This window comes from Heptranchias perlo, chromosome 4, assembly GCF_035084215.1.
Source record: "Heptranchias perlo isolate sHepPer1 chromosome 4, sHepPer1.hap1, whole genome shotgun sequence".
NCBI lineage: Eukaryota > Metazoa > Chordata > Chondrichthyes > Hexanchiformes > Hexanchidae > Heptranchias > Heptranchias perlo.
This window is the reverse complement of record NC_090328.1, coordinates 50,374,064-50,389,928: the sequence shown is the minus strand read 5'-3', so window position 1 is coordinate 50,389,928 and position 15,865 is coordinate 50,374,064. Positions and strand designations below refer to the sequence as shown.

Genomic DNA, 15,865 nt, shown 5'->3' with positions numbered 1-15,865 from the left:
ACCTACAAGGGGATATAGACAGGCAGAGCTTTGGCAGATGCAATACAATATTGGAAAATGTGAGGTTATGCACTTTGGCAGGAAAAATCGGAGAGCAAGTTATTATCTTAATGGCGAGCAACTGGAAAGTACTGCAGTACAAAGGGATCTGGGGGTCCCAGTGCAAGAAAATCAAAAAGTTATTTTGCAGGTGCAGCAGGTGATCAAGAAGGCCAACGGAATGTTGGCTTTTATTTCTAGGGGGATAGAATATAAAAACAGGGAGGTATTGCTGCAGTTATATAAGGTATTGGTGAGACCGCACCTGGAATACTGCATACAGTTTTGGTCTCCATACTTAAAGAAAAGACATACTACTCTCGAGGCAGTACAAAGAAGGTTCACTCGGTTAATCCCGGGGATGAGGGGGTGGACATATGAGGAGAGGTTGAGTAGATTGGGACTCTACTCATTGGAGTTCAGAAGAATGAGAGGCGATCTTATTGAAACATATAAGATTGTGAAGGGGCTTGATCGGGTGGATGCGGTAAGGATGTTCCCAAGGATGGGTGAAACTAGAACGAGGGGGAATAATCTTAGAATAAGGGGCTACTCTTTCAAAACTGAGATGAGGAGAAACTTCTTCACTCAGAGGGTGGTAGGTCTGTGGAATTTGCTGCCCCAGGAAGCTGTGGAAGCTACATCATTAAATAAATTTAAAACAGAAATAGACAGTTTCCCAGAAGTAAAGGGAATTAGGGGTTACGGGGAGCGGGCAGGAAATTGGACATGAATTTAGATTTGAGGTTAGGATCAGATCAGCCATGATCTTATTGAATGGCGGAGCAGGCTCGAGGGGCCGATTGGCCAACTCCTGCTCCTATTTCTTATGTTCTTATGTTCTTTCCTCTCCCACATGAACATCAAATCGCCCTCTTTATGATTAAACATTGCTTCCTCCCTCAGCTCATTGCGGAAGCGAAAACTGACACCAAATACAAATTGATAACCACATTTATAGATTTACACACCAAATGATTCAAATATACTGATACTATTCGCCCTTGTGCATTACCTTAGTGCCTATTGTACGTGTGCCTTTACCTTTCCTAGTGCTCCTACGAGGTGCATCCCCAGTGGCTGGAGCATGGATGATGGAAGGTTGCTCTCCTTCAATTGAAGAAAGTGCAGATGGCGTTGAAGGACGATCTTGAGCAGCCCAGGGCCGGGAGGGCATGACTTCAAACTGCACCATCTCAGCCTGGGCTGCAGCAGTCTGGCCTGGCTGGTTGACAGGCAACAGCAAGAGCACTGGCGGAGTGGCATGGGTGGGAGCAGCAATGCTGTCATCCTGAGAAAGGACAGCAGGTTCATCTCCCGTGGAGCCACTGCCACTCTCCCGGGGCGGCGCCTCAGCAATCCTGGTGATCTGCTGGAGAACAGATTGCTGGACTGCAGTGACGCCCTGGAAGCCCTGTTCCACAGTGGTACCCAGAGCCAAGATTGAAGCAGTCTGAGCTTCCAAACGCAGCAGTCAGACAGATGTTTGTGCTGCAATGGAATCTGTGACTTTGCTCATCAGACGCTGAATCATGGTGGGTTCTACAGGTGTGCTGATGGAGGTGACCACCTGTTCCATGTGGGAAAAGATGGGCTCCAAGCTCTGTGCAAAGCCCTGTGCCAAGTTAAGAACATAAGAACATAAGAAATAGGAGCAGGAGTAGGCCAATCGGCCCCTCGAGCCTGCTCCGCCATTCAATAAGATCATGGCTGATCTGGTCCTAACCTCAAATCTAAAATCATGTCCAATTTCCTGCCCGCTCCCCGTAACCCCTAATTGGACTCCTCCATGCCCCTTGACATTGTGCGCATGCTTTCTGGCAGGCTTTCCAGTGCACCAACCATTTGGCTGTGTACACCCATCAGCCTTCTTCTGTAGCCTGGCCCATCAAAGTCATCATCTGACTCCTTTGCTCCAGAACTAGTGTGAGACCTCGCCCTCCAGCAAGCTGGCACCTGCGGTATCCGTTCCCCCCGCCCCAGCTCCTACGCACTTGTGCCCGGTTTCTCACCACGTGCAGATCCCTCCTCTATTCTAGCCTCTAAACTACGCGCAGTGTCAGTATCTGAGCTGGAGGCTGTGAGTGTAAGATGGAATGACGGTGTGTCTCTTCATCATCACTGTCGTCTGCCTCTGCCTCCTCTGACTGTGCAGGTTCCAGGTCTTGGGTATTTGAAATGACAAAGGGACATCGCTGCGCTCCTCCAATTCTTGCTTCTTGTGCATTCCCAATTTTAATCACTCCACCACTGGTGGCTGTGCGTTCAGCTGCCTAGGCCCTAAGCCCTGAAAATTCCTCCCTGAACCTTTCTGCCTCTCTACCTCTCTCTCCTCCTTTAAGACGCTCCTTAAAACCTACCTCTTTGACCAAGCTTTTAGTCACCTGTCCTAATACCTTCTTATGTGGCTCGGTGTCAAATTTTTATTTGATAACACTCCTGTGAAGCGCCTTGGGATGTTTTACTGTGTTAAAGGCTCCCAATCAATGCAAGTTGTTGTTGGTGTTTTTGTTGGTGGTGCACGGAGAGGAGAAAGTAAGATATGTGTGCTGACACCATCTGCAGCACGTGCGTCAGAAAAGATTGTGGAATGAGGAAGATGTGGGAAGCGAGAAGGAGGATTAGGTATGCAGAGACCCTCATCATCAATATCTCCAGCACTGCCAGTGGCCAGGGCCTCAGCGACGCTCCACCAATGATGGACAGCACTGTCTCCTCCATGGGGGTGAGGTTGTGTTGGTTTGCCTGTCCTCTGTCTGGTCTTTCCTGCTGCCTGCTGTTGTGCGCCACCTTCTCCTGCAAGAAAGAGGGAAGTGTGTCAGTAAGTGTCCTGCAAGATGTTTGGGTGATGTGGCTGTCATGGTTGAATCGCTGCCAGTGTGTGTGACCTGTGAGTTGTAGGTGTGTGGCTTGCCAGAGTGGTAATGTGTGAGGGTGAGATGCAGCATGTGATTTGGGGGGTTGAGTAGTGATTGAAAGAGTTTGTTGTAGGTGGGTGAAGGGGGGTGTAGTGCGTGCAGCAGTAGATGAGGCTCGTGGTACAGTTGTTAGGCTATGCCACTTGAAACTTGAACTCACTCACCTTGACCACTCGTGTTAAATCATTGAACTTCTTCCTGCACTGCATCCATGTGCGTGGCACAACGTTCCTGGCATTTACCTCATCCACCACAGCCCCCCACTGCCTCTTCAGCATGTGTCTGGAGGGTCTCCAGCTTCCCTGTGGATACAGGATGACCCTCCGTCTGTCCACCTTTTCCACCATGGCCTCTAGTGCGTCGTCCAAGAACCTTGGTGCACACTCTCTCACAGGCCCAGCCATTCTTCAGTATATTCCACCACAAAGTCACTTCCCAAAGCACTTGCAGCACTTCCTGCAGCCAAAGTGCATCTCCCCTTTAAGGGTGCCTTGGCACTTTGGATACAAAACTGGCTTAGTGGCAGAAGGCAGAGGGTGATGGTCGAAGGTTGTTTTTGTGACTGGAAGCCTGTGGCCAGTGGGGTACCACAGGGATCTGTGCTGGGGCCCTTGCTGTTTGTGGTCTACATTAACGACTTGGATATGAATGTAAAAGGTATGATCAGTAAGTTCGCTGATGATACAAAAATTGGTAGGGTGGTAAATAGCGAGGAGGATAGCCTCAGTCTGCAGGACGATATAGATGGGTTGGTCAGATGGGCGGAACAGTGGCAAATGGAATTTTACCCGGAAAAGTGCGAGGTGATGCACTTTGGAGGGACTAACAAGGCAAGGGAATACACAATGAATGGGAAGACCCTAGGCAAGACAGAGGGTCAGAGGGATCTTGGTGTGCAAGTTCACAGATCCCTGAAGGCGGCGGAACAGGTAGATAAGGTGGTAAAGAAGGCATATGGGATACTTGCCTTTATTAGCCGAGGCATAGAATATAAGAGCAAGGAGGTTATGATGGAGCTGTATAAAACACTGGTTAGGCCACAGCTGGAGTACTGTGTGCAGTTCTGGTCGCCGCACTACAGGAAGGATGTGATCGCTTTGGAGAGGGTGCAGAGGAGATTCACCAGGATGTTACCAGGGCTGGAGCGCTTCAGCTATGAAGAGAGACTGGGAAGATTGGGTTTGTTTTCCTTGGAGCAGAGGAGGCTGAGGGGGGACATGATTGAGGTGTACAAAATTATGAGGGGCACAGATAGGATGGATACTAAGGAGCTTTTTCCCTTCGTTGAGGGTTCTATAACAAGGGGGCATAGATTCAAGGTAAAAGGTGGGAGGTTTAGAGGGGATTTGAGAAAGAACTTTTTCACCCAGAGGGTGGTTGGAGTCTGGAACTCACTGCCTGAGAGGGTTGTGGAGGCAGGAACCCTCACAACATTCAAGAAGCATTTGGATGAGCACTTGAAATGCCATAGCATATAAGGCTACGGAGCAAATGCTGGAATATGGGATTAGATTAGACTGGGCTTGATGGCCGGCGCGGACACGATGGGCCGAAGGGCCTCTATCCGCGCTGTATAACTCTATGACTCTATGACTCTAGGTGCAGGCTGCCTTTAAGTAGTGTTAGCCACTCCTGCTGATGTGTGCAGCCAATCAACAGTGCAGGTAGCGCTGGCTGCACGCAGCAATCATTGAAATCATCAGGTAGCACGAATGTTTTGTGCTGCCTGCATCGCAACCAACGGACGCGGGTTAATTGCGCACCGTGATCCCAGTGCCCGCTTTCGGGGGTTAACCAATTTAACCCCCATCGTATTTGAATAAATCATTAGTTTCCCTTTCAGACTACATGGCTGTTACTCTATATACTGATTAGATTGATGGCTTTTTGAAAATAATGGAGGGACAAGCACTATACAGCCTCACTAGCACTAAGCTTGACGAAAGAAACAATACTTCTTCATCCATCCTTATTTTCATGTTGTACAAATATTTTTTTTTCGCAGGTACAGCAAAAATCCGCCTTCAAAAGGTTTCTCAGGCACACACCCATGGGAATACAGAAATTTACACACACAATCATTTTGGAGAGAGTTTTAAGGATTTCTTTGCAGTACTGCTGGTAAGATTCCTGCACAAATTATTATTTTTAAGAGATGTTACCTGGTATGATGTTTTGCTGGATAGTTGATCAAGTTTGTACACACAGCAATATGCAAAAGCATGACAGGGAGCTGTTTTGACACCACAGGGGCGGTTTTCATCTTTAGATGTAAAACAATTCTATTCTAGTTTGCACTCCTTTAAGATCCAAGCCCTGATTTTAACTGAAGACACCCGTTTTAAGTACCATTGATTTTACTCTCCATTGACTTCAGAAGAGATGAGCTACTGCCTCAAAGAATTTTACCCCCACATAGTATACAGCCAGGTCAAGCCAACATTTAGAGAGCTGAGGCCAGGCACAAAAGACATTGGCTGTAGCCAGGAAGAGGTCTGCAAAAAACTGCCAAACACAAAGAGAAAATAATAAAAGAGCGAGGGCCAGAGGAATCAGTCACAGAAAGGATGAGAGGACACTCCATACGGCTTGGAACACAGAAACCCCAATGTCACTCTACTGGATGTGACCCAATGTAGGGAAGCCAAACTGACAACACTGTGGCTTAGCATTCCCATTAAAACAGAGATTATGGGACCTGAAGGAACTTACCCTGGAATGATCTCAAAGCACACCTTGTGATTTCACGCTCCGCGAATCCTGACAGTCTTCTCAGCTTTCACACCAAATGTGCAAGTGCTTCATTATTTCTGCATAAGAGAAGTAATTATGGGCTCTCCGTTTTCTGAACTTCAGCTGGAAATTCAACACAGTGCTAATGCTGCCCATTTAAATTGGACATTGCAGGCCAGCAGCAGTGTCACCTGTCAGAAAGCCTTTATTTTTCTTGAAGTTGTATTTCCCCCCTCATTTTTTTCTTAGAGCGTTGCAAGCTATGAGGATCATATTTAGAGCACATCCCTTACTAGATTTGATAGAAGAGGATGAAGAAGACCAAAAAAGGGATACCATGGATTTGCGATTACACTGGAGGCAGACCGATCATCTCCTAGAGCCTGTATCTACAGGCCCAGTTAAAGTTGCCTGGAAATGACAGAGAACTGCTTTGCATGTTACCGTTTAGCAGGAAGCCAGTTAGAGAGCTGTGTCATATGTTGCAAAGAGATAAGAACATAAGAACATAAGAAATAGGAGCAGGAGTAGGCCAATCGGCCCTTCGAGCCTGCTCCGCCATTTAATAAGATCATGGCTGATCTGATCCTAACCTCAAATCTAAATTCATGTCCAATTTCCTGCCCGCTCCCCGATAAGAACATAAATTTTCGCCACAGAGACAGCATTACAAATAGTACGCAAGATCACTAACACCCTCAACTTTTATGCTTCCCGTTTAGCTCAGACTGCGCAGAGAGCATCTGCCATGACATTCAATTTTTTTATAGTAACCAGAGGCATCATTATGCAGCAGAGCAAATACTTATCCCACTGAAAAGTGACAGCAGCATGACAGGGCAGTGCAGTTTCACAAAATACAGGAGTATCATTGATGGCATCCATGTGCCATCTGGGGCCCTCGGAACAACGTCATGGCTAACCGTTCACCTGACGAAGGAGGAAGCCTCCGAAAGCTTGTGGAATTTAAAATAAATTTGTTGGACTATAACTTGGTGTTGTAAAATTGTTTACAATTGTCAACCCCAGTCCATCACCGGCATCTCCACATCATGGCTAACATGAACAGAAAGGGCTTCCATTCCAACAATGTGCAGCCAGTCACTGTGCCAGGATACATTAGTAATTACCCATTACAATAACTGGCTCTCTATTGTACTGGTGCATGATCCACTGGCCCCTCTACGTTCCCCTCAGATCTGATCCCATCGAAGGTGAAGATTAATTCACCTGTCTAGACTATGCAGATATATCAGCTCTGGCTCAGCGGTAACACTCTCACCTCTGAATCAAAAGATTGTGAGTTCAAACCCCACGTCGAAAATTTAAGCATTTAATCTAGGCTGGCGCTTCAATGCAGTACTGAGTGAGTGCTGCATTGTCGGATGAGATGTCTGTGAGGTGCTTGATTGTATGCCTACATGAGAGCGAGTAAGTAGGGGGAGAACACATAACAAGTATGGATTAGCCTTCAGCCTTGGGGAGGCTTCCTGCTTCACCTTCTCCCACTCCATCTATGCTTTTGTTTAGCACGGGCCTCCTTGAAAGCTGTCAGAGTCCTGAATCTTTGGAATCTCCTCCAAGCTGCATTTGTTCCTTTCTTGTTATGAGCCAACTTGTTCCTGAAGGAGACAAATAGTGTCGGGTTTTTGGACGTTTCAAGAGCATGGCAATTCCCAAGTGATGAACCTGCAACCCAGGGAGAGTAAATGAACATGCATCATGCAGCTAGGTTGTGTTAGAAGGATTTTTGGTGTGAAGCCCTTTCAAGGTTCATTAATGTCCTTTAGGGAAGGAAACCTGTCGTCCTTACCCGGACTGGCCTATATGTGACTCCAGACCCACAGCAATGTGGTTGATTCTTAATTGCCCTCTGAAATGGCCTAGCAAGCCACTCAGTTGTAAAATCTCGCTTAAAAAAAGTCATAATAAGAATAAAACCGGACGGACCACCCGGCATCGGACCACTAGGCACCAGACACGACAAAGGCAAACCAAGCCCAGTCGACCCTGCAAAGTCCTCCTCACTAACATCTGGGGACTTGTGCCAAAATTGGGAGAGCTGTCCCACAGACTAGTCAAGCAACCGCCTGACATAGCCATGCTCACAGAATCATACCTTTCAGCCAACGTCCCAGACTTTTCCATCACCATCCCTGGGTATGTCCTGTCCCACCGGCAGAACAGACCAGAGGTGGCGGTACAGTGATATAGAGTCAGGAGGGAGTGGCCCTGGGAGTCCTCAACATTGACGCTGGACCCCATGAAATCTCATGGCATCAGGTCAAACATGGGCAAGGAAACCTCCTGCTCATTACCACCTACCGTCCTCCCTCAGCTGATGAATCAGTCCTCCTCCATGTTGAGCACCACTTGGAGGAAGCACTGAGGATAGCAAGGGCACAGAATGTACTCTGGATGGGGGACTTCAATGTCCATCACCAAGAGTGGCTCGGTAGCACCACCACTGACCGAGCTGGCCAAGTCCTGAAGGACATAGCTGCCAGACTGGGCCTGCGGCAGGAGGTGAGCGAACCAACACGAGGGAAAAACCTACTTGACCTCGTCCTTACCAATCTACTGTCGCAAATGCATCTGTCCATGACAGTATTGGTAGGAATGACCAGCGCACAGTCCTCGTGAAGACGAAGTCCCGCCTTCGCACTGAGGACACCATCCAACGTGTTGTGTGGCACTACCACCGTGCTAAATGGAATAGATTCAGAACAGATCTAGCAGCTCAAAACTGGGCATCCATGAGACGCTGTAGGCCATCAGCAGCAGCAGAATTGTATTCCAGCGCAATCTGTAACCTCATGGCCCGGCATATTCCTCACTCTACCATTACCAACAAGCCAGGGAATCAACCCTGGTTCAATGAGGAGTGTAGAAGAGCATGCCAGGAGCAGCACCAGGCGTACCTAAAAATGAGGTGCCAACCTGGTGAAGCTGCAACTCAGGACGACATGCATGCTAAACAGCGGAAGCAACATGCTATAGAAAGAGCTAAGCGATTCCACAACCAATGGATCAAATCAAAGCTCCGCCGTCCTGCCACATCCAGTCGTGAATGGTGGTGGACAATTAAACAACTAATGGGAGGAGGAGGCTCTGCAAACATCCCCCTCCTCAAAGATGGCGGAGTCCAGCACGTGAGTGCAAAAGACAAGGCTGAAGCGTTTGCAACCATCTTCAGCCAGAAGTGCCGAGTGGGCGATCCATCTTGACCTCCTCCCGATATCCCCACCATCACAGAAGCCAGTCTTCAGCCAATTCGATTCACTCCACGTGATATCAAGAAACGGCTGACTGCACTGGATACAACAAAGGCTATGGGCCCCTACAACATCCCAGCTGTAGTGCTGAAGACTTGTGCTCCAGAACTAGCTGCGCCTCTAGCCAAGCTGTTCCAGTACAGCTACAACACTGGCATCTACCCGACAATGTGGAAAATTGCCCAGGTATGTCCTGTCCACAAAAAGCTGGACAAATCCAATCCGGCCAATTACTGCCCCATCAGTCTACTCTCAATCATCAGCAAAGTGATGGAAGGTGTCGTTGACAGTGCTATCAAGTGGCACTTACTCACCAATAACCTGCTCACTGCTGTTCAGTTTGGGTTCCGCCAGGACCACTCAGCTGCAGACCTCTTAACAGCCTTGGTCCAAACATGGACAAAAGAGCTGAATTCCAGAGGTGAGGTGAGAGTGACTGCCCTTGGCATCAAGGCAGCATTTGACCGAGTGTGGCACCAAGGAGCCCTAGTAAAATTGAAGTCAATGGGAATCAGGGGGAAAACTCTCCAGTGGCTGGAGTCATAGCTAGCACAAAGGAAGATGGTAGTGGTTGTTGGAGGCCAATCCTCTCAGCCCCAGGGCATTGCTGCAGGAGTTCCTCAGGGCAGTGTCCTAGGCCCAACCATCATCAGCTGCTTCATCAATGACCTTCCCTCCATCAGAAGGTCAGAAATGGGGATGTTCGCTGATGATTGCACAGTGTTCAGTTCCATTCGCAACCCCTCAAATAATGAAGCAGTTCGAGCCCGCATGCAGCAAGACCTGGACAACATCTAGTCTTGGGCTGATAAGTGGCAAGTAACATTCGCGCCAGACAAGTGCCAGGCAATGACCATCTCCAACAAGAGAGAGTCTAACCACCTCCCCATGACATTCAACGGCATTACCATCTCCGAATCCCCCACCATCAACATCCTGGGGGTCACCATTGACCAGAAACTTAACTGGACCAGACATATAAATATTGTGGCTACAAGAGCAGGTCAGAGACTGAGTATTCTGTGGTGAGTGACTTCCCTCCTGACTCCCCAAAGCCTTTCCACCATCTACAGAGCACAAGTCAGGAGTGTGATGGAATACTCTCCCCTTGCCTGGATGAGTGCAGCTCCAACAACACTCAAGAAGCTCGACACCATCCAGGACAAAGCAGCCCGCTTGATTGGCATCCCATCCACCACCGGCGCACAGTGGCTGCAGTGTGTACCATCCACAGGTTGCACTGCAGCAACTCGCCAAGGCTTCTTCGACAGCACCTCACAAACCCACGACCTCTACCATCTGGAAGGACAAGTGCATCAGGCACAAGGGAACAACACCACCTGCACGATCCCCTCCAAGTCACACATCATCCCGACTTGGAAATATGTCGCCGTTCCTTCATCGTCGCTGGGTCAAAATCCTGGAACTCCCTTCCTAACAGCACTGTGGGAGAACCTTCACCACATGGACTGCGGCGGTTCAAGAAGGCGGCTCACCACCACCTTCTCGAGGGCAATTCGGGATGGGCAATAAATGCCGGCCTCGCCATCGACGCCCACATCCCATGAACGAATAAAAAAAAAGATATCTGTGTGCCGGGAGTTCCAGCTGTAAGTTGCAGTGTGAATATATATCCTGATGTAGTATGGCCATGCATGGTAAGCAGTCAAAGAACTGTAAAGTTGTCTGCTTTGCATTGTGCAGCATTAAATGTATTATAGGCTGACAGGCCAATTTTGTGGCATGCATATTTGAGCCAGCTATCTGCTTTGTGGGCACTCTAATCGTGGCAACTTTCTTCAGGACTGCCATCTTGTTAAGTTGTGCAGCTTCCAGTACCTGCAAACAAGTATCCATCGCTCTTCTGGAAGGGGATTCAATAAAAACTGAAAAAGGTGTTAATAGTTTTCACAAAGGCACATGACATTTTTATTTACTTTTAATCACTTAAAGATCTCACGGAGCAACAACTTTGGCTGTTTATTGATCAGCAAGGGAGTCAACGGATATGGGGAAAGGGCGGGAAAGTGGAGTTGAGGTAAAAATCAGATCAGCCATGATCTCATTAAATATCGGAACAGGCTCAAGGGGCCGAATGGCCTACTCCTGCTCCTATCTCTAATGGTCTGATGGTCTTATGTTTAGCTCAGGAGACAGGGATACTTAAAAAAGAAATTAGGAGATCAAGGAGGGGCCATGAAATAACACTGGCGAGCAAAATAAAGGAAAATCCTAAGATGTTTTATAAGTATATTAAGGGTAAGAGGATGACTAGGGAAAAAATAGGGCCCATTAGGGACAAAAATGGCAATCTGTGTGTGGAGCCGGCAGATGTAGGAGGGGTTCTAAATGAATTTTTTGCATCTGTTTTCACTATGGAGAAGGACGATGTAGACATAGAAATACGGCAGGGGGACTGTGATATACTCGAACATATTAACATCGAGCGGGAGGAGGTATTGGCGGTTTTAGCAGGCCAAAAAATGGATAAATCCCCAGGCCCGGACGAAATGTATCCCAGGCTACTGTGTGAGGCAAAGGAGGAGATTGCGGGGGCTATGACACATATATTCAGAACCTCTCTGGCCACAGGGGATGTGCCAGAGGACTGGAGAACCGCTAATGTAATACCATTATTCAAGAAGTGGAGTAGGGAAAAACCGGGGAACTACAGGCCAGTGAGCCTAACATCAGTGGTAGGAAAATTATTGGAAAAAATTCTGAAGGACAAAATTAGTCTCCACTTGGAGAAGCAAGGATTAATCAGGGATAGTCAACATGGCTTTGTCAAGGGAAGATCATGTCTGACTAATTTGATTGAATTTTTTGAGGGGGTGACTCGGCGTGTGGATGAGGGTAACGCAGTGGATGTGGTATACATGGATTTCAGTAAGGCCTTCGATAAAGTCCCCCACAGGAGACTGGTCAAGAAGGTACGAGCCCATGGAATCCAGGGTGCCGTGGCACTTTGGATACAAAACTGGCTTAGTGGCAGAATTGTAAACAATTTTACAACACCAAGTTATAGTCCAGCAATTTTATTTTAAATTCACAAGCTTTCGGAGGCTACCTCCTTCCTCAGGTGAACGATGTGGAAATGAAGTCCTCGAAATGAAGTCGCATTTATAATTCACAGAACAATGCTGGTGATAACAGACAGTTTTTTCAACTGCCCGTTGCCAAGGCAATCAGTGTGCAGACAGACAGGTGTTACCTGCCAGGTCTCAGAATATACAAATCACCAAAAAAAACAACAAACAAAAAAAAAACAGAGATAGAGAGGTAGAAACATAGAAAAGACAGCAACTGACCCGTTATATTAAAAACAGATAACATTTGTTCGCTGGTGGGGTAACGTGTAGCGTGACATGAACCCAAGATCCCGGTTGAGGCCGTCCTCATGGGTGCGGAACTTGGCTATCAATTTCTGCTCGACGATTTTGCGTTGTCGTGTGTCTCGAAGGCCGCCTTGGAGTACGCTTACCCGAAGGTCGGTGGCTGAATGTCCTTGACTGCTGAAGTGTTCCCCGACTGAGAGGGAACCCTCCTGTTTGGCGATTGTTGCGCGGTGTCCGTTCATCCGTTGTCGCAGTGTCTGCATGGTCTCGCCAATGTACCATGCTCTGGGGCATCCTTTCCTGCAACGTATGAGGTTGACAACGTTGGCCGAGTCACAGGAGTATGAACCATGCACCTGGTGGGTGGTGTCCTCTCGTGTGATGGTGGTATCTGTGTCGATGATCTGGCATGTCTTGCAGAGGTTACCGCGGCAGGGTTGTGTGGTGTCGTGGACGCTGTTCTCTTGAAAGCTGGGTAATTTGCTGCGAACGATGGTCTGTTTGAGGTTACCCCACGTTACCCCACCAGCGAACAAATGTTATCTGTTTTTAATATAACGGGTCAGTTGCTGTCTTTTCTATGTTTCTACCTCTCTATCTCTGTTTTTTTTTTGTTTGTTGTTTTTTTTGGTGATTTGTATATTCTGAGACCTGGCAGGTAACACCTGTCTTTCTGCACACTGATTGCCTTGGCAACGGGCAGTTGAAAAAACTGTCTGTTATCACCAGCATTGTTCTGTGAATTATAAATGCGACTTCATTTCGAGGACTTCATTTCCACATCGTTCACCTGAGGAAGGAGGTAGCCTCCGAAAGCTTGTGAATTTAAAATAAAATTGCTGGACTATAACTTGGTGTTGTAAAATTGTTTACAATTGTCAACCCCAGTCCATCACCGGCATCTCCACATCATTAGTGGCAGAAGGCAGAGGGTGATGGTCGAAGGTTGTTTTTGTGACTGGAAGCCTGTGGCCAGTGGGGTACCACAGGGATCGGTGCTGGGTCCCTTGCTGTTTGTGGTCTACATTAATGACTTGGATATGAATGTAAAAGGTATGATCAGTAAGTTCGCTGATGATACAAAGATTGGTAGGGTGGTAAATAGCGAGGAGGATAGCCTCAGTCTGCAGGACGATATAGATGGGTTGGTCAGATGGGCGGAACAGTGGCAAATGGAATTTATCCCGGAAAAGTGCGAGGTGATGCACTTTGGAGGGACTAACAAGGCAAGGGAATACACAATGAATGGGAGGACCCTAGGCAAGACAGAGGGTCAGAGGGATCTTGGTGTGCAAGTTCACAGATCCCTGAAGGCGGCGGAACAGGTAGATAAGGTGGTAAAGAAGGCATATGGGATACTTGCCTTTATTAGCCGAGGCATAGAATATAAGAGCAAGGAGGTTATGATGGAGCTGTATAAAACACTGGTTAGGCCACAGCTGGAGTACTGTGTGCAGTTCTGGTCGCCGCACTACAGGAAGGATGTGATCGCTTTGGAGAGGGTGCAGAGGAGATTCACCAGGATGTTACCAGGGCTGGAGCGCTTCAGCTATGAAGAGAGACTGGGAAGATTGGGTTTGTTTTCCTTGGAGCAGAGGAGGCTGAGGGGGGACATGATTGAGGTGCACAAAATTATGAGGGGCACAGATAGGATGGATACTAAGGAGCTTTTTCCCTTCATTGAGGGTTCTATAACAAGGGGACATAGATTCAAGGTAAAAGGCGGGAGGTTTAGAGGGGATTTGAGAAAGAACTTTTTCACCCAGAGGGTGGTTGGAGTCTGGAACTCACTGTCTGAAAGGGTTGTGGAGGCAGGAACCCTCACAACATTCAAGAAGCATTTGGATGAGCACTTGAAATGCCATAGCATACAAGGCTATGGACCAAATGCTGGAATATGGGATTAGAGTAGACAGGGCTGATGGCCGGCGCGGACACGATGGGCCGAAGGGCCTCTATCCGTGCTGTATAACTCTATGACTCTATGAGACTGCTCATATATAATAAGAAGCTAGTAAATCCTGACAAAATTCGTGGGTTCTAACAAGAAATGAAATGAAGCCTGAATGTCATTTGCCATCCTTGGTATTTGTGAAGCAATGTTTCAGCCTGTGTGTTCCTATTTTTGGCATTGGAGATGACTTCATGGATGATTACTCTCTGTCTATTTTGTCTTCCTCCTCCACCATCTGTGATTGCCTCTCGCCTGCTTGCCTTTAAAATTTACAGGCCAACGGATGCTGGTGTAGTAGGCTTGCTAATTAGCCCGACTTTCATTTGCTTCATTTTCCCCAGTAGCACTATTTCCTTTCTTTGTCTTAATGGGATTGGATTGTCAAGAAGAAATGTCTTGTCAGGGGGAGGGGGAGCAGAACATGAAATTGGATTCAAGTGATTGATTGACACAATTTGTAAGATTAGCAAAGCAGGAAGACATTTTTATCCCCCGAAAACATATTAAGTGACCGAATAATACATATCACTCTACATCCAAAAAGTAAATGGTGATAAACTGACAAAATACTAAAATCCTATTTACGTTAAAGTTCCCGAATGGCTTAGTGGTAAACGCACTGCCAGGCGTAGTACTGAACCGTACAAGCTGAGATGGTCTGAGATTCGATTCCTTGTATGTGCTGGGTTAGATGATCTCAGTTGAGGTAGCAGCAGGAGCATTCTAAATGGACACAGTGGCCATGGGCTCAAGAGGGAAACATGTCAGTCAGAGTTCTTGCTCCTGCTCACTATACAATGAGCTGTGCAGGAAAGTGCAGATGAGTGGATGTCCAGTGAGGCTAGGATCAGGCTCAGCTGTCAAACAGCCTGCTAACATTCACCGTCAAAGTTTACACTTGTGTGAGCTGCTGGAGGGCTGCTAGCTTGTTTTGGTAAGTGTCAGGATGTCAATACAATTATTCAGAGTAAGTATATGGATGGTGGGGGCCTTGTTTGCAAGTGTCAGGACATTCTGGAGAGAGATATGGAGAGGGATGGGGACTGCTGGTTTGCTCAGGGGTTCCAGGGGGCACAGTGGCAGAAGTGATGAGCAGGATGGGAAGGAGGTCGGAGCAGTTTACCTCCAGGAGTGCGCTGGATAAGATGATCAGCCAGATTGGAGAATGGGTCGTTTGGGGTTACTGCTGGTAGAGAGTGATCAATGAACACCATGATGTGCCTGGTGGAGAATGTTGAGGAAGGTGCAGAGGAAGCTGTGGATTCATTCATTGGACTATGGCCGGAGAGAAGGTAGTCGGTGGAGTAATGATGAGCAGGAGTAGGGATCACTGTAAACAAGAGTAAAGTGCACCCCAGCGTCTTTGTTTCATACTACATATCGAGGCAATGAGATAACCTTTGGTGTTGACCCTGCTCCTGTATTCTGCTCCCTCAAAATGGCACTTCATGCTCCTGTGCATGACTGCAGCCATCCAATTAGATTCGCACCTAAATAAATTCTGTCCAAAGGTCGAAAGGCTGCACTCGAGTTACTAAAGAGTCCCCTATTAGCCATAACTGCCCCAGTCATTTCAGGATAGGAAGTGAGTTTCAGGGGGTCTGCACT

The 15,865-nt window shown here is 47.6% G+C and overlaps 1 protein-coding gene across 1 annotated transcript in view; it reads left to right on the top strand.

Annotated features, from left to right (window-relative positions):
• Nucleotides 1-15,865, top strand: part of LOC137320918 (solute carrier organic anion transporter family member 4C1-like) — a 143,991-nt gene that overhangs the window by 82,321 nt on the left and 45,805 nt on the right. Inside the window, exon 6 of the mRNA XM_067982908.1 lies at nucleotides 4,963-5,078. Coding sequence (XP_067839009.1) covers nucleotides 4,963-5,078 — 116 coding nt within the window. The remainder of the gene's footprint in view (nucleotides 1-4,962; nucleotides 5,079-15,865) is intronic.